The sequence below is a fragment of the Geotrypetes seraphini genome, chromosome 11 (assembly GCF_902459505.1).
Source record: "Geotrypetes seraphini chromosome 11, aGeoSer1.1, whole genome shotgun sequence".
Classification (NCBI taxonomy): Eukaryota; Metazoa; Chordata; class Amphibia; order Gymnophiona; family Dermophiidae; genus Geotrypetes; species Geotrypetes seraphini.
The window spans coordinates 10449624-10468177 of record NC_047094.1 but is presented as its reverse complement, the minus strand read 5'-3'; the positions used below and the strand labels follow the sequence as shown (position 1 = coordinate 10468177).

Sequence of the window (18554 nt, the reverse complement as noted above, 5' to 3'; positions counted from 1 at the left end):
TTGAGGTTCTGCTGCAGTTACCACTGAGGCTTCTGAAGATTTATATCCTGCATGAAGACTGTAGCTGCTCTGTTTATAAAGGTGTAGCTGTGCTGTTCATAATTACACATTAAGCATTGAGTTCTTGCACAAGGTTTATAGCATTTGACTTCAGCACAGCCTTTTCTGGCTCCTAGACCGTTGCCCAGAAGCAAAGCCACTGGAGAAAGAATAAGTCAATTTGAGCAGAATAAAGGTTAAAAACAATTGTTGCAGTTTTGCCTCCTGCCGGATGGTGTTACTTGGAGGTAAAGAACCTGAAAAGTACAAAGAAAATAGATGTTTATTAGGACATAGGTCTCTTCTTTTGAGGATGCATACTTGAGGCATGTGGAGGGTCATGGGAAATGATTGAGGTGCTATATTTCACCTATAGGGGGAGAATTTAACACTGGACAACAGTGAAGTCTAGCAGGGAATGCTGTCGGTACATTATGACCCTGAGATGCAGCGGTGTCGGGACACTGAAAACTATTCCAGAAAGGGTCTGCCAGAGGGAGTAGAGAGTCCCAGGCTGTGACTGACCTAGATTCTTTGTGTCCCTTCTTTTAACAGCTCTTTGCCGGAACAGAAGAGCAAGATGAGCTCGTCCTTTGAGGCCTGTCCCAAGCTGAGTGAGAAACGGGATTCTGAGCAGCTCACAGACGTAGATCCTGAGCAGAAGCGGAGCCGCGCCCGGGAGCGTCGGAGGGAAGGTCGCTCCAAGACCTTTGATTGGGCCGAATTCCGTCCCATTCAACAAGCTCTAGCGCTAGAACGAGCCCAGGCTGCAGAGTCCATGAGATCCACGTCCATGATCCCCAGGGACCCCGTTAGCTCTGAGATGGACCCCGGGGAGCTGGAGCGGGAACGAGCCCGCCGGCGAGAAGAGCGCCGGAAGCGCTTTGAGTCAATGGACGTTGTTGATGGACCCGGCTTAGAGGATGTCTCAAAAATGGAGGTGGACAGAAGCCCTGTGTCCCCTGCCATGGAAATAAAACAGTTGAACGTTCACTCTGAGATCGAACAGCGCTGGCACCAGGTGGAGACCACCCCTGTACGTGAGGAGAAGCAGATTCCTATCACCCCTTTGCACCTCCCGGCCTCGCCCTCCATCCCCTCGGGCAGACTTCCTTCCAGTGAATTCAGCTCCCTGCTTGAGAAGGAGGTACAGTAAAGCTTTAGCTTCCAGGAAATAGATTTTAAAAACATTGACTGCTTGATTGAACCCTCTCGAAAGGGGCCGTCCTTCATTTTGCTCTAAGAACTTTAGCCCAAAACTCCACTAAATTTGATATACAGAACCCCCTGTCTCTGTCATCAACTCAAATCTATTTAGATAAGCAATGACCAGAATGCAGACGCCAAGAGCCTGGGCACACAACTTAGGGCATTAGAAGATCAGATCTATCAAAATGCTTAAAATGTCAAGCTTAGATCTATATTTTAAGCATGATCACTTACACCAATCATATTCACAGATACATTTATTTATTTAAAGTATTTATATACCACCTAAGCATTTTACAATCAGGTATTTAACCCTTTCAGGACCAAGGGACATATTTGTCCCATAACTTTAAAATCCTATAAATTTTGATTGGGATAGTCTACAGTTCTAAATTTGATATGTACGGATTCCATAGGATACTGCCTTTATGTAAACAAACTGGTTCCGACATTCATTCATTAGCGTCGTTGCCAGATTGACGAGAAGATTCACTTGCCACACTGTCCATAAGCCAGAAGTGTGATTTTTTTAAAAAAAAAATAATGATATTTCACAAAAAAAAATCAATTTTTTGGCATCTGCAAGCCCTTTTTACCATAAAAATGTTGTCAAAACCACAAAAATTGGCCTACGATCCTTATGGTCCTGAAAGGGTTAAGCATTTTCCCTATCTGTCCTGGTGGACTCGCAATCTATCTAATGTACCTGGGGCAATGAAGAATTGAGTGACTTGCCCAGGGTCACAAGGAGCAATGTGAGATTAGAACCCCCATCCTCAGGGTGCTGAGGCTGTAGCTCTAATGACTAAGTAATACTGGCATTTACCCGCGTTCATACAGAATTACCCTCTAGCTCACCTATTCTATAATTTAAGCATTATTTGCACACTCCATAGTTTACTACCTGTATATTTCAAGCTGAGACCGTGAATAGCCAGCAAGAGGAGATAATTCAACCATTCACAATTTCAGGGTTGCTGGTAATGGTTTCCAAGGATGTCAAAACAAGTGGGACACTGAAGAGTAGCAAAACCATTGAGCAAGATTTAAAAGGAAAACGTATTTTGGCTTGGCGCCGTCGCACTCTCCACATGAGGCGCGCTTTTTGCTTTCTTTGTTGACTTTCAGATTTTCCCCTTTTCTTCCTCCCCCCCCCTCCACAGCTGGAGCAGAGTCAGAAGCAGATCTCCAGCCTTCTTGAGCAGAATCAGCTGCTGCAATCCCGGCTAAAAGAGTCTATGGAACAACAGCAAAGCGCAAGGGATGGTTACGTGCTACAGGTACTGTAAAAAGGCCATCGATCTCTCGCTCTCTCTCGTGCTCTCTCGCTCTCTCTCGCGCGCTCTTACTCTCTCTCTCTCGCTCTCGCTTGCGCTCTCTCGCTCTCTCTCGCTTCAGTGCAAGGTCTTTCTAATACCTGAAAAATCCAGGTCACAATAAGAAATGTGCAAGGCTCCTAGCTCCCACTGACCAGTCAGTTCCAGTAAACTCCATGGAAAAAGGGGGGTGGGGGGGAAGGCAACTTTTAAACTGTCCACTTTGCTACCCAGTCTACAGGTAGTTTTGATCCACAAACTTTGCACCACTTTTCAAAGCTAAAAAATATGGAGGATTTTTGCTCCGAAGCTTTCCACAGGTAGTTTTCCACTAAGGCATTATGGAAAATAACACACGGTCTGCAGACGCAATTCCCTTTCCCTGACCTAAAAGCCTCCGAGTGCCTCCTCTTCAGTATGGCTTTGATTGCCGTAAAAAGAAAAGTTTCAGATGTGTAGCAGTTACAGTTCCTAATGTGTGCTACATGTTCTTGTTAATGAGTTCCCATTGCATAAAAGGGAACCCTGGTATAACGATAAAACATTCATGGTATGGGCACATCAGTAAGTTCGTTACAACGCTTTTTACCTTTGAACTTTGAAAACTTCTTCTCTGGTATGAGACAAATTTGGAGACTTTTCATAAACCCAGCATTTGCCATTCCATAGATACGTCTGATTAGATTTAAGTCCTCCAATTCTGCATATTTCTTTTGCTGTCTGCGTATCCGTGGCAGAGCAATACAGGCTTGTGAATTAAAGCTCCCTTAGCTCGCATTTCGTTCACTGTTTAGAATTGGGCCACCTTAAGACTTGATTCCTTTCCAATCGGCACCTTCATTTCAGGTTTTCGTTTTGCCTCACCTCTGGTTTCAGTATCTTCTATCACCTGTTGTCCAGTTTTAATTATGGAGATATGGACTTACAATTCCAAGTAACAAATATGGTGGAATAATCAAAAAAAATAAGAAGGAATGTGAAATATCTATGGTCCTCCTCTTTCACTCTTTCAATGAGCTTAGTAATGTGAGGGGGGTAGGAGCTCGGTCTACTGCTTAGGGCCGGGCATGGGGAGCCGGGAGACTTCCATCACTGAAATTTTCCAGTATTGTTAATTCTCCCATTTGGCCCCTCGACCTCCACAATAAAGTTACTTCTCCGTGGCAAAGTTTATGGAACTAGGTTGTCACTATCGCAAAAGCCTACGCGGTGAATTTGAGGCAGAGACAACAACGCAGGTAACGCCTCCATTAGGGGGAAGAGGGTGACCTCGCTGTTGGCCCAAAACTATTTCCAGTCTTCCACGCTCTGCTTCCAGAAAAAAATCCCCTTTTTTTTACTAATTCATTCGAGGAACATTTGCACATTTCTCAGTGCCAGGATGGTCCTGCGTATAGGCAAACACTGCACAAGCCTTTCACTGAATATCCTCATTCTCCACTTGCTTAACGCTACCTGCTCGCATTTCTTACTCTGTTCTGCACAGAAGAGGAGGGGATCTCTTTATAAACCCCCATGCTAACAATAGTGGGGGGAAAAATGAGTGGCTTGTCGCATTTTAAATAGTATTGAGTGTGTGAAGTAGTTTTCTTTAATTTTGACTAATCAGTCTTGCATGCGGTGATAATTTAGCATGGAATGTAACACATTATGCAGCTGAGTGTCACATCTATGGACTTTCCTTGCTAGCACATCCAGCACATCAGGGCAAGCCAAATTCCTGAACTTTCTGCTCTTTTGTTTCTGTTCATTTTATCTGAGAGGCTCTCCGTCTCTGCATGAAGCTTTGTTTTCCCTTTGCATGTTCTTTTTCTTTTGAATTTACCCAAGGGATTTTATCCTCGTCACCCCCCCCCCCCCCATCTCCTTATTATTTTCTCCATTTGTCTTTACAGGTAGAATATATGCATCCTTCACATTTAAACTGCCTTAAAAATGAGGCAGCAGACGGAAATCAGTTGAAAACTTTACTGACATGACATTGCTAGTGGCACTAATTTGTCTAGGAAGTGATGTCATTTGTTTGTTGTCACTTCCTTTTCTGACTTCCTTTGAACCATGCACATTTTGTTCTACCCAAAGGAAAAAAGTAGCACGTTTTTACTTTTTTTTTTTTAACCCCATCAGTTGATTTGTTTAATCCTTAATCCTTCCTCTGCACACTCTCCTCCCCCCCCCCCTTCTTCTTTGCAAGTTTGTTTTCTGTTTAGTTTTATTTGGTATGTTTCTCTTTGAATTCCTATTACGTTACAGCTCTGTTCTGATGTAATTCTCCAGACCCGTTTTTTTTGATTATGAAAATTGCGAACCATGACAAGTTATTAGCTTGTTCAAAATGAAAACCAAAAATAATCCTTTTTTATGTAAGTTAAATGCAATGGACAAAAACCTCCAAACTAGGAGCATGTCACTAGAAACCAAAATCACCATGAAGTTTTGCTATGGGTTCAACTTGGCCAGAGGTGTGACACTCAGATTTTGGAACCCAAGAGTGTTACTAACATAGTGTTTCATCAATTTTTTTTAAGACTGAGGTGGCCACCTCCCCTTCAGGTGCCTGGCAGAGGCTCCATCAAGTCAACGAAGCCCTTCAGAATGAGCTTGAAGCCCAGTGTCAGCGACAAGAGTTGACCAGTCAACAGATCCAAGCCCTGAAAGATAGTTATGAGGAAGCCAAGGAGATCATCAGACATCATGAAGCTGAAACTCAAAGCCTGCAGGCCCGGCTAAACAGTGCTGTCTCAGACTTGGCGGTTAAGGAGCAGATCTTAGCAAAAGTGAAAGGCGATTTAAAGATGGAGGAAGAGAGGGCCAGAGAGCAGCTGGAAGCGTGGCAGCACAGTGAAAAGGCTCTGAGCTCCCAATTCAAAAGCAGTGAGCAAAAGCTGAAGAGTGCAGAGGCCTTGCTTTTGGAAAAGACCCAAGAACTAAGGGACCTAGAAATGCAACAAGCGTTGCAAATAGACTCTCAGAAAGAAATAGAGAAGCTTCAGGAGAGACAGGCAGAGCTCAGCAGCTTGCTCAGCGCCAGTGAGCAGTCCCAGATACTAACGGAGGAAAGGCTAAAGAAGGACTATAAGATTCTTCTAGAAAGCGGTGAGAAGGAAAGACAAGGGTTCATGCAGAGCCTGAAAAAGGTGGAGGATAAAATTAGGGAGTACGAAGACCGGCTTCAGGCTGATGAGCAGCAGATGGAGATTATGCAGAAGGAAATCCTAAATGGAAAACTTGAAAGCAGTGAGCTTGTCCATCAGCTGGAGGAACAGCTGGCAGAGAAGGAAGCCTGCACTCGAAAACTTGCAGAACGCATCAAAGATCTTGATGGACAGCGGGATAAACTTCATGACAGGTGTCAAGAAATCGAGGCGCAAGTAGTCGAGTCGGCTAGCGAGGCTGGCAAGCTGAGAGACGGGTTGAAAATGAAAGAATCGGAATACTGCAACCTGGAGAGTTTGTACAAGAAGCTATCGAAGGATTCTCAGAAAGCGCACCTGTTGGTAGATGGGAAAGAGGCAGAGCTGGTGCACCTCAAAGAAAGGCATGAAAGAGAAATCGAAAAAAAGGATCAAGATATTGGCGAGTTGCTGATTAAAATGGCTGCACTGGGCAGCAGTTTGGAGGAAATGGAGAAAAGGTTACAAGCCAAAGAACATGTTTTGAAGATCCTGGCAAACAGCAGCCCTCAGTCTTGCATGTCAGAGATGGAGGAACTGTGTTGTAAGCTGGGTGTTGCAGAGAACCGCATTTCTGAGCTGGAGCAAAATTTACAAGCTGAATGTGGACTTCCAGTTACAAGCTCTTTGGTCGAGGATGTTGCAGGCCTAACGACTGATCATTGGATGATAAGTCCAGCATTGCCAAGTACAGATGATTATAGACATCCTACAGAGTCTGCAGAGTTCCAAGAGCTTCATCAAATGGCCCTTGCTAAGCAAGACACAGGGAATGCAGGGGCCAAAAGACAACGAATCCGTTTCTCAAACATTCAGTGCCAGAAATACGGACCAGTAGATGGGTCTGAGAAGCTCTGGGCAAGTAGCACATCTTCAGAGACTAGTCAAGACCGATCTCTTTCTGAAGAAAGTGGGTCTTCAGAACCAGGCCTCCACAATCTTCCTTCTGTTACTGGTGACTCTGAGACCTATTTGTCCATAATTCATTCCTTAGAAACGAAACTTTTTGTCACAGAGGAAAAGCTTAAAGATGTGACAATGAAAGTGGAAAGTCAAAGGGGCCATAACCAAGACAGACTGCTGGACCTTCATAACCAGTGGTCAAGAACAGAGGCCCAGCTCAGAGAGGAGCTCCAGAACAGTCTTCTCCAGATTAACATACTGACACTGCAGTTGGAGGAAGAGCAAAAAATAAAGTCTGAGCTATTGAGATGCAGCAGTGAGTTAGGGGATCAAGAAAAGAAAGCTAAAGTCCTTTCCTGTATGTTGTCCTGCAGAGAAAAGCTAAAGGCTCTTCTTGATACCGAAAAAGAAAAAGACTTATGCTTTTTCACTTTGTCCAGCATGGAAGTGACTCTAGCTAATGCAATCCAGTTCTTGCAGCAGGTCTCCTTACCGTCAATGAATTATCAAAGACAAGAACAGCCTGGAGCAGAGGAGAGACCAGGTCCTCAGGTTCCTCATGAACTGCCTGCCAAAGACAGGTTGAGTTTGCTTTCTAAGAAAATAGATTTTGAAGCCTCCTTGACAAACCAAATAGTTGAGTCTTTGAAAACTGCACGTTTGGAGGCTTCTTGCGCCCTCCAAGACATTCACTGGGCAACGGAGATGTTTCCATCAGAACCCACAGACACAACAGCCGTCTTTGTGGACATTCTAGCTAAGAAGCTGCAGCTAGAAAGCGATTTCTGGAATCGAGCTGAGGAACTAACAAAGGTTCTGGGAGCAAAGGAAGAAGAAAGTACTCAAAAGGGTGTTCTTAATTTAAGTTTGTCTCAGTTCCTTATTAACACATTAGCAGATGATACGTTGATGAAAGCAGAATTAAGTTTTGTAGCGCTGAGAATGAGAGACTCGTTTCATCAAACTCTAAAAAGTCTTGAGGAAGAACTGCAGAATAATAAGGCAATGCTACAGCAGCACAGAGTCATGTTGGAAGAAGCCTTCAAGGCTTATGCGACATCTGACTTTGACCAAGTTATGCGTCGAATCTCTGAGTTGCTAGAAACCCCCAGGGAGACCTCCTGGAATTGGAGCCAGCCAGAGCTGGTTCCCTGTCGAGATGAAATTAAGAGAGAAAAAGCCCAGATCCTACCAGAATGCAATATCCAGGGAATTTCCTTACAGGAAGAACTTGTCCAGCAGTTACAAGAGAGAGCCACATTTCTTAAGGAAATCTCCACTGCCTTACTGTCGCTCTCTCCTGAGGATTCGGTGAGAATGGACCAGAAACTCCAGGAGGCTTCTCAGAGCATTTTTGATCATATTTGCAGGAGAGACTTTGAAAGCTGTTCCTCTTTATTAGTGCAAGATGCTGTCCTCCAGGTTCAGCTTTGGTATGCATCCTGCAGAGTCCGTCTGGACTGTAAAAGGGAGATCACATTTTACAAAGATGCCTGGAGGAACATGGATGCTGTCCTTCAAGAGCAGACAAGGAATCTTGCTAGTGTTCGTCGGGAGTATGAGGAAGTTCTCCAGACGCAGCAGAGTAAATACGATGAGATGGTCTTGGTTATGCAGAGAGAGAGGGCAGAGCTTGAGGTGAAGACTCATCAACTGCACTGCATAGAGAGACGTCTAGAAGAAGCTGAGAAGCAACACAGGGAAGACATGTTAGCACTGAAGAGCCACTTTGAAGAGGAGATGAGCAATATTGTGGAGAAACTGGCCAGGGCCGATGACACCTTAAAGGTGGAAAGACTTGAAGAGCAAAGCAAACATGATGTCTTGTTACAACATCAACATGCCTTGGAAAGACATCACGTAGATGAAATAGAAAGGTTGGAAGGAAAGTTCCGGCTTGGGACACATGAACTGCAAGTAATTCATGAAGGCAAACTGAAGGCCTTGCAGGACCATTACACACAGCGCATCCAGCAGTTAGAGGAAATGCTTCACAGTCAGAAGGGGATGGGGGTAGGCCAGAGCTCCAGTTGCTGGGGATCAAATGAGCAAGACAATGGAAGGAGTTCTGGAGAGAGCGAACAGGATTCCATGAGCGTTCTGAGAGAGCGGATTCAGGAGCTGGAAGCTCAGATGAACATTATGAGAGATGAGCTGGAGCTGAAACATCTGGAAGGCAGTGCCTTCACGCTGAAGGAAAAATACCAGAAGGACTTTGAAAACCTCAAGGTCCTAATTTCTATTAGCTTAAATGAGAAAACTGTCGTCTTTCAAATGTTGCCCTTTGTTTGCAGGGCTGTCATTTGGTGTTAACATCCTAGGGCAGGATTTTTCAGCCCTCTCCTGGAGGCAAACCTACCAGTTGGGTTTTCAGGATTAGCATAGAGATTCATGTATGCAAATGGTCCCATGCATAGTCATTGTGCCTTCAACTGGCTAGGTGTGCTTTCAGGAGAGGGTTAAGAAGTGCTGTTCCAGGACATATAAATGGGGACAGCGGGGTTGGTTTGATGGCAGTTTTGCTGTTGCATTATTTATTAGTAAGCTGTGTTTTTATTAACAATATAGGTTACTTTGATTATTCTGTTATGTAAAACAAAATAATCAAAACAACAAAGATAATAATCTGAAAAATACACAGTACATTGCTCTGTGTCCTTAATGGTGAGGAGAAGGTATTATTGGAGCAGTAGTCAAGGTTATCTTTTCCCAGGAGCACCCCATGTGAAAATGAAAGTACAGTTGTCTTGCATCTACTCCGTGTTTTATGGGATGCATGGGTCAGGAGTTAATTGGACCCCCTAGACCCGCCCCCAGGCCTGTCCTGTGTCACCTATCCCTGCCCTATTAGACGCTAGCTCCTCCTTCAGGTCCGCCCCCAACCCAGCCTCCTGCTGCCTCTTTGTCGGCCAGGAAGGCATCCTTGCATGCATGGATGCCCCTTCCCGACACAGTTTCTTTTCAAACCCCAGACAAACTTCCGGGTCTTGAAAAACCATCCAGACCCCCGGACATGTCCTCAAAAGGAGGACATGTCCAGGGAGATCCAGACATCTTGTACCCCTAATCTTTAGCGATGTATTTACAAGGGGAATAAGGAGTTCTGCACTTTTATTTGTGCTAACTCCTAATATTTACTCTCTAAGAACCTATAGCACAATATCCCCTATAAGAGAGCTTTCACCTCTGCCAATAGTGTTCACTTGCTGCCTTAATAAGCAAGTTCCAGTGGGAAGCCTTTCTTAACGGGTTAAAAACAGAACATGTTTGTAGACCAGGAAGCTGCAAGATCTGCTATTTATTTGTTCTCCAACTGCAGAAATGCTCCTAAGCACAGCTGTCATCCTTCCAATAGTGGGGTGTCCAGCTGTATCTGCCCCCCTTACTTTTCACTGGAACGAGATCACCTAAGCATGAGATAAATCGAAAGGACTGGATCTCTAGGCTTCTCAAACGTATTCATTGTCAGTGTCCCCCCTCTTACCACCGACACCGGTCTAGCCGTTGGGCATTCATCTCCTATTTTTGGTTTGATCCATGCGGGGCCCAAGTGCTGGCCCTGAGCTTGTCCACTGGTTGGACAGGCATTGCAGTTGCCATGCACACATTGGAAGGCTTGCTGATCGCAGTGTTACACAGAGCACGGTCACTCTCGCTGCCATATATCTACTTGCCTATACAGCAAACTAAATAACAATTGAAAAGCACTTTTCCCAAAATTCACTCAGTTTATTTTTTTGTCTGTTACACGATTGATGTCGTTCGTCAAGGCAAGATTCATTTCCTGTGGCTTATTCATGTGCCAGAGCTCAAGGGTTTGTTGAGTTTTGGCACAGGAATAAGTTGCAGTAAATGAATCTGGCCTTGATGAACAAAATTAATTACATAGATCAAAACTGCCCCCTCCCCCCCAAAAAAAAGGACTGAGTGAGTTTTGGAAAAGGGTTCTTCAGTTATTCTGGGCGCAGGATGTTGCTAACACTGGTTTCTTGAAGGTCCCCACCGGATCTGGTCTTCGCAATAAGAAAAATTTGCAAAGTGAACGAGCAGCTAGAACAGAGATATTTCCAATGCATGATGGGCCGCCGCGGGAGCGGACCGCTGGGCGAGATGGACCTCTGGTCTACCTCAGCGGAGGCAACTTCTTATGTTCTTATGATCCTGGGGTGACGTTGCAAGGACTGAAATTTGAGGGGGTGCTGAAAAGTTCTCAGCCCAACCCAACCCATTTCCTAAAGTCTGAGCGTTATTTTGCCACCGTAGCTGAAAGGAGCGTTATCCTATTTCGTTAAGTGCCAATTTGTAGAAACAACATTATTTGTTTTGACATGGTTTCAGGTCACTCATTGAACCATATCCATGTCCTTCTCGTCTTGGTGGGGCCGAAAACTTTTCAGCACCCCCTCGTAATATTTTGCTTTAGGAGTTACTCTTTAGGGATCTTGCCAGATACTTGGGACCTGGGTTCCATACCATATTGCTTTAGTGAATGGTTGTTGCTGATTGAAGGGTAGTGATGGGATGAAGAGAAGGTATACCCCAACCCCTTTTCTAAGCCAATGGTCTTCATTAATTTTTAAGCTGGAGCCACTTTGGATCCAAAGGAGCTGAAAGAGAGCTGCCAACTATCTTCCATGCAAGACTGCAACACTGCTGACCAATCTGTGTCCATGACATCGACCCCACCAGCCTGTCTTTAGACTTTTTTATTGTGTGACTTCAAGGCCACTGTTTTAAGCAGTAACATCTTGGCTTGTTTAATCCTCACTTTTTCTCCAGAGCATTTTCCTTTAAGCTTTTGTCATGGTTTGACATCATGACTGGACAGCTCTGAGGTCAGAGAGTGTTTCTCCGCTTAAAGTCTGAAGCGTTTATACAAATTGATTTTTTATTTTTTTTTTAAATCTCTTATAAATTCCAGACAGTTTGAAAAGTATGTGTGAAGACTGTGGCCTCCAGTCTGTGAACTACAGAAATGTGGGAAAAGTTCTCGGGACTGTCCCATCCTGGCCTAAAGATCTTTTTTTTTTTTTCTTTTCTCTCAGTATGAGTTAAAATGTCACAACCTAAATATCTCTAGATACTCATAGAGTAAAACATAGAAACATGACGGCAGATAAAGGCCAAATGGCCCATCTGCAACATCCACTATCTCCTCCTCTCCCTATTGGCTAAGGCTCTTAACATTTGCATCTCCTCTTCCTATAGGCTAAGGCTCTTTACACCTGCATTGTGAGGTCAGAGAAACATGATGGCAGATAAAGGCCAAATGGCCCATCCAAAGCATCCACTATCTCCTCCTCTCCCTATTGGCTAAGGCTCTTAACATTTGCATCTCCTCTTCCTATAGGCTAAGGCTCTTTACACCTGCATTGTGAGGTCAGAGAAACATGATGGCAGATAAAGGCCAAATGGCCCATCCAAAGCATCCACTATCTCCTCCTCTCCCTATTGGCTAAGGCTCTTAACATTTGCATCTCCTCTTCCTATAGGCTAAGGCTCTTTACACCTGCATTGTGAGGTCATAGAGCTTCATGGTTATAGAAACATGACGGCAGATAAAGGCCAAATGGCCCATCTGCAGCATCTACTACCTCCTCCTCTCCCTATTGGCTAAGGCTCTTAAACATTTGCATCTCCTCTTCCTATAGGCTAAGGTTCTTTACACCTGCATTGTGATGTCATAGAACTTTATGGTTATAGAAACATAGTAACATGACATCAGATAAAGGCCAAATGGCCCATCCAGTCTGCCCATCTGCAGTAACCATTATCTCTTTCTCTCTCTGAGAGATCCCACGTGCCTATCCCAGGCCCTTTTGAATTCAGACACAGTCTCTGTCTCCACCACCTCTTCTGGGAGACTGTTCCACGCATCTACCACACTTAGATTACTCTGGAGCCTATCACCTCTTAACTTCATCCTATGCCCTCAGATATTTACCGGGCTGAAAGACTCGCTACATCCTTTTCACTACCTCCAACCACACTTGACATTTAGCATTGACCACTGGATGGCCTTTGAGAGACACAATCAGATTCGCAGCCACAGGACATACTGTGTTCATTTCTCTACCCTCGAGTGCTCATCCAGGCTTGTCTTAGTGTCTAGAAACTAGAAGGACACCATCTCCAATTCCCCTGTTTTGGCCATCATGGTCTGCCTGTCTGGAATAGAATACATCACCTCTAGTCCTGATGGAGACGTAACTTGAAACAGAGCTAAGCATGCCACGAGTTGCATTGGTCCTTTTATTTATTGTAATAATGCTTTTAAAAATTAGAAAATGATAAACTAATTTAATTCCAAAAACCCTAAATTATTAATTCATTTCAGATTCCTATTATATTGAAATTCGAAAAGTTTATAACATTAAAAGATTACCAGAATGCATAAAATACATGTGCCTGAACCTATAGTGTAACGGACTCAAATCTAAAAGTGCATATTCCTAAAACATATATTGATCTAAGATATCTTGAAGGTGTAGACAAATTATGTGCAACATGACTAACATTTATGAAAAAGGCAACACTTAGCTTGTTGTGAGGTGGAACCTGCCACCCTCAACGTTGATATGATAGAAAACTCCCGACGCCTTTACTTTATAGAGGCGTTTCAACCCGAACTCGGGTCTTCTTCGGGGGGAAATTTTGAACAAAAGCTGCCTTTCTGTAACAAACATAAACAAAGTCACAAATAAAACTAATTAATATGTGTAAAAATAAGCAGATAAAATTAAATGAACCAGTGAAAACCAAGAAACTAACAAAAAACATACCAATTAGCAAACCGGAATCACCAAGGCAATTAAAAATTGTTTGAACCTAAATGCAGAAGGATTCCCTCAGAGAATCTTGACATGTGAGATTGTGACATCACTTTAAACAAGGATTCTCAGCCCAATCCCTGGGATACACCTACCCACAATGCACTGCCTCCATCATATACAAATCTCTCTCATGCATATTCATTGTGGATATCTTGAAAACTCAACTGGCTGTGTGTGGTAGGGTTGAGAACCCTGCTTTAATGAGGTTTGGCACAGGGGTTTGTTGCCCGTGTGGCACAATATAGGGCTGTGATCACTTTCCGATGACAAGAGGGGCGAATGGTGAAAGTTTCTGCTCTTCACAGGCAACTTGCGAGCGGGGTTTCGCAGCCATGGAGGAGACGCATCAGAAGAAGATTGAGGACCTGCAGAGGCAGCACCAGCGGGAACTGGAGAAGCTGCAGAACGAGAAGGAGCGACTCTTGGCTGAAGAAACCGCTGCAACTATCTCAGGTGTGAACTGCCTAAAAAAGCCCGATTGCCTCCAACTCCAATCGGAGCCGGTGTTAGTCTGATAGAGGAGAGATGAAGAAAAACCATTTAACAAGTAGACGACTGAACAAATAAGAATTGTCTTCAGTCCTTTTCTAAATAAGGCCAGAGACGATTACACTCTCTTAACGGGAAGTAGCGGAATATGAAAGGCTTAATTGTAGCGGTTAGTTATAAAGATAAGCGTATTCCAGAAATCTGACCCAATAGCTCTGAACTTTTCATTTTCTCCATTTCTCCTATTTCATGTTTTTATCTAGAACCAGAAGTAAGGTGTGTGTTTTTTTGATTTTTTTTTCAGAACCAGAAGTAAGGTGTTGGGGTTTTTTTTATCTAGAACCAGAAGTAAGGTGTGTTGTTTTTTGTTTTTTTCAGAACCAGAAGTAAGGTGTGTTGTTTTTTTCAGAACCAGAAGTAAGGTGTTGGGGTTTTTTTTTATCCAGAACCAGAAGTAAGGTGGGGTTTTTTTTGTTTTTTTTTTAAATCTAGAACGAGAAGTAAGTTTTGTTTTTTTTTTTTTTTTTTTTAATCTAGAACCAGAAGTAAGTTTTTTATCTAGAACCAGAAGTACGGTGTGTGTGTTTTTTTGTTTTTTTTTTCCAGAACCAGAAGTAAGGTGGTTTTTTTAAAATCTAGAACCGGAAGTAAGTTGTTTTGTTTTTTTTATCTAGAACCAGAAGTAAGGTGTGTGTTTTTTTGGGTTTTTTTTTCCAGAACCAGAAGTAAGGTGGGTTGTTTTTTTTTTATCCAGAACCAGAAGTAAGATGGGTTTTTGTTTTTTTTTAATCTAGAACGAGAAGTAAGTTTTGTTTTGTTTTTTTTTATCTAGAACCAGAAGTAAGTTTCTGCTTCTTAGAACAGGAAGGTTAATTTGGAATCCAGAGCATAGCAGACAGTAAAATGATCACTGTAGCTGACAGGTTGGCATGACAACTAGACTCGGAGATCAGGCCCGGTGTCAACCAGACTTTGGTGCTGGAGATCGTAGGGGTCGGGTGCTAGGACACTGATTGGTTGATTGATTTAGATTATTTATATATCTTTTTTTTTTTTTTTTTTCCTAGCTATTGAAGCCATGAAGAATGCTCACAGGGAAGAGCTGGAGCGGGAGCTGGAGAAGACACAGCGCTCTCAGATCAGCAGCGTAAACGCCGACATTGAGGCTCTTCGCAGACAGTACTTGTGAGTTCCCTTTTCTTCTCACTGTAAGTCCAGATGGGTAACTGAAGTGTATCCACAAGGGAAACGAAATCCCAAAAATGGGAGCATAGAATGTTATGAAAGGGTGGGGGATAATCTCGGAAGACAGCTTGAGCAAATTAAATGAAATTTCTAAGCCAAGACTTACAAGTTCCACTGTCGCATCATTGATTCGCAAAACCTCCCCCAAACCTTTATATCGTACACAAAAATTATTGACTGTAATCTTTATTACTTCTAACACTTCCTTATGTGTTAAAAATTAATTCCAATGATGGTTGCTTTCTTTAATGTTCTTAATAGCTTATCTTGCACTCAGCAAAGAAATTTATGAACTTATCTAGTTAGGTAGATGCCAAATTCATGACGGGACCCATTTCGCCCTGTTCCAGGCTTTCTCAAGGGTTCTATAATAACACTGCATTTCTAGCTGCTTTTCTCCCGGTGAGGGCTGGGAGAAAAGCATCTAGATCACAGTCAATAATTTTCGAGTGCTAGATAAAGGTTGGGGGAGGTTTTGCGAATCAATCAAGTGTGGTGGTGGGTGCCGTACAGCCGCCTCCCAAGATGTGGTAACTCTTTAGGCTCTGTGTCCCCCTTGCAGGGAGGAATTGCAGTCCGTGCAGCGGGAGCTGGAGGTGCTTTCGGAGCAGTACTCCCAGAAGTGTTTGGAGAATGCCCACCTGGCTCAGGCCCTGGAGGCCGAGAGGCAGGCGCTAAGGCAATGCCAGCGGGAGAACCAGGAGCTCAACGCACACAATCAGGTGAGCAGGTCCTCTGACTGGGGAACAAGACATGGGATATCGCGCATAATAAAATGTAATTCCCCCCTCCTCCCCCACTAATGCCCACTTTATCATCCTTCTGATATTTTGGCCATCTGTTGGTTTCACATCCCTTCCCCAGAACAAACTGATCCAGTTTTGGCTTTACCACCTGGCCTCTGTGGACTTTGTAAGCCATAAGACACAGGGGAAGCCACTGCTTGCCCTGGATTGGTAGCATGGAATGTTGCTACTCTGAGGATTCCGGAATCTTGCTACTCTTTGGGGACTCTGCATGGAATGTTGCTCCTATTTGGGGTTCCGGAATCTTTTGTTACTCTTTGGGATTCCAGAATCTTGCTGTTCTTTAGGATTCTGAATGGATTGTTGCTACTCCTTGGGTTTTGGCCAGGTACTAGTGATCTGGATTGGCCACCGTGAGAACGGGCTACTGGGCTTGATGGACCATTGGTCTGACCCAGTAAGGCTATTCTTATGTTCTTGGAACTGGTCATAGAAACTGGAACCAACAGAAAAGCCCTAAATCAGTGTTTCTCAAGTCGATCCTGGAGAAGCCCCTTAACCAGTCAAGGTTTTTCAGGATATCCACAATGAATATGCATAAACTTGATTTGCATACCCTGCCTGCTATTATATGCAAATCTCTTTCATGCATATTCTATTGATCTTTCATACAGTCATAAAATAAGAAATTAAAATCTTCCATGAGGGTAAACCCAGTAGAAACAACTGCATCCAAACCATAACTGAGATCCATGCAGAAGTGTGGCAGAATTTTGATGCCCCCCACTAGTGGGTAGTCAGTCAGGAGGGGGGACAATCTGGAACTGGGTTTGCTACTGATAAACTTGGCCAGAGGTAGGTTGAGATTAGGAACGGGAGAGGAGGAGGAGGAGGGGAGCTTCTGTCACTCAATGGGGGAAGGGTTGCTCAGGAGAGAAGGAGAGAGAGGGGTTTGGGGCGCTGTGGTGGTAAGAGGTTAAGGGTAGGGGGTGGAAGGGTTTAGTGACGGACGCCCACGTAGTAAATTTGATTGGGAGTGTAATTTATTGTATCTGAGTTCTGTACATGCTGAGGGCCACCCTGGGCATTCTTTAGGGAGGTAGAATAGAAGATAAAGTTAGAGAAAGAAATGGGGACAAATTTGTCCCTGTCCCTTTCCTGTAAGCTCTGCCTTAACTGCACAAGCCTCAAACACTTATGATTTCATGTATAACAATTTTTATTGAAAGAATCAAATAATCAGTACAATAGGATAATACAAAAATACATTCAATACAATAAGAATTACAATAATATTTCATACAAATTTAAATCATTCTTTCAAATTTAATTTCCATATGAATTAATTCAATCTTATCTACACCCCCCCTTAATTCCATCCCCTACCCACTATCTTCCCCTAAATGAAATCCCTCACCCTGGATGAAAGTTGACAAAAATAAAGAATTAAAATAAATAACTGGAATGTAATTATTCAACCTAATTTTCATAATAAATCATTGATAACCAAACTTATGATTTTAAAGTGTTTGAGGCTGGTGCAGATGAGGACGGAGCTTGCAGGGACAGGGAAAACTTTGTTCCTGTTACATTCTCTAGTTAAGAGTCCTCAAGCTCTTCTCTTGCTGTGAGAAGAATGGGGAGGGACATTCCTTTGCGCTGGAGACCCAGAGTGCACCATTGCTTTGGTCAGGAAGGGCAGAAATGAAGATTTAAAAGCTATTCCTAATAGCTATTCCTGCTATACCTAATAATAGCAGATCCTAGGAAAAGAAAGTTTAAAATTGAGCACTAAATTAATTAAGAATAGTAAGTAAAGTGGGTAATAAATTGTCTAAATAAATAGTTTCCAAGTTTATTATAAGATTTGATTAATCGCCCATTCCAGGTTCTAGGCGATGTACATCATGAATTACAGAGTTAGGGTAAAAATACATATTTAAAACAACTTAAAACAAATCCAAATAACCTAAAACACATAACATGACTAAACATATACAATAGAACAATAAACATACGTGATGACAATAGGGAAGGTAATGGGAAGAAATACAATTCAATATAAAAGAAACATTTAAGGATAAAAACAGTAGGGAGAGGTGCAGAAATTTGATATGGACTGCAAAAATGATTCAATATAAAATGTAAAAAAAATCAATTAATCACTAAAAGCATCTTTAAAAAGAAATCCCTTAAGTTTGCTCTTAAATTTATCTAAAATTCTTTTTTCTCTTAAATAAATTGGCAAGGCGTTCCAGGCTAGAGGAGCCTTAACTGAAAAAATAGAATGTCGTCGTGTACCTATAACTTTTAACGATGGAACAACTAATAGATGTTGGTCAGTTGACCGTAACACTCTTGAAGTTTTATAGGGGATTAAAAATTTATAAATAAAAGCCGGAGTTTTAAAAATTATTGATTTAAAAGTGAGCAAATTTAATTTATGCATTATTTGATATGTAACTGGCAACCAATGTGTTTACAAAATTGTTTACGAAAGGACGGTTGATCTAGAATCGAGTCTCTAGAGGGCAGCATAGCCTCAGCACTAGACATCCGGGAAAATCCGGACGGATTTCCAAAACCCAGCAGTTTGTCCAT

At 42.9% G+C, this 18554-nt stretch overlaps 1 protein-coding gene across 6 annotated transcripts in view; it reads left to right on the top strand.

The window, feature by feature from the left end:
- The window catches only part of MPRIP (myosin phosphatase Rho interacting protein), a 259002-nt gene that overhangs the window by 216358 nt on the left and 24090 nt on the right, over positions 1-18554 (top strand). For 4 of the 6 annotated variants that reach the window (XM_033915058.1, XM_033915056.1, XM_033915060.1 and 1 more), the window contains exons 14-19: positions 595-1186; positions 2412-2528; positions 5093-8869; positions 13779-13926; positions 15030-15147; positions 15770-15929. In XM_033915058.1, the coding sequence (XP_033770949.1) occupies positions 595-1186; positions 2412-2528; positions 5093-8869; positions 13779-13926; positions 15030-15147; positions 15770-15929 (4912 nt within the window). The remainder of the gene's footprint in view (positions 1-594; positions 1187-2411; positions 2529-5092; positions 8870-13778; positions 13927-15029; positions 15148-15769; positions 15930-18554) is intronic. The other 2 variants (XM_033915061.1, XM_033915062.1) reach the window with 1 other exon arrangement.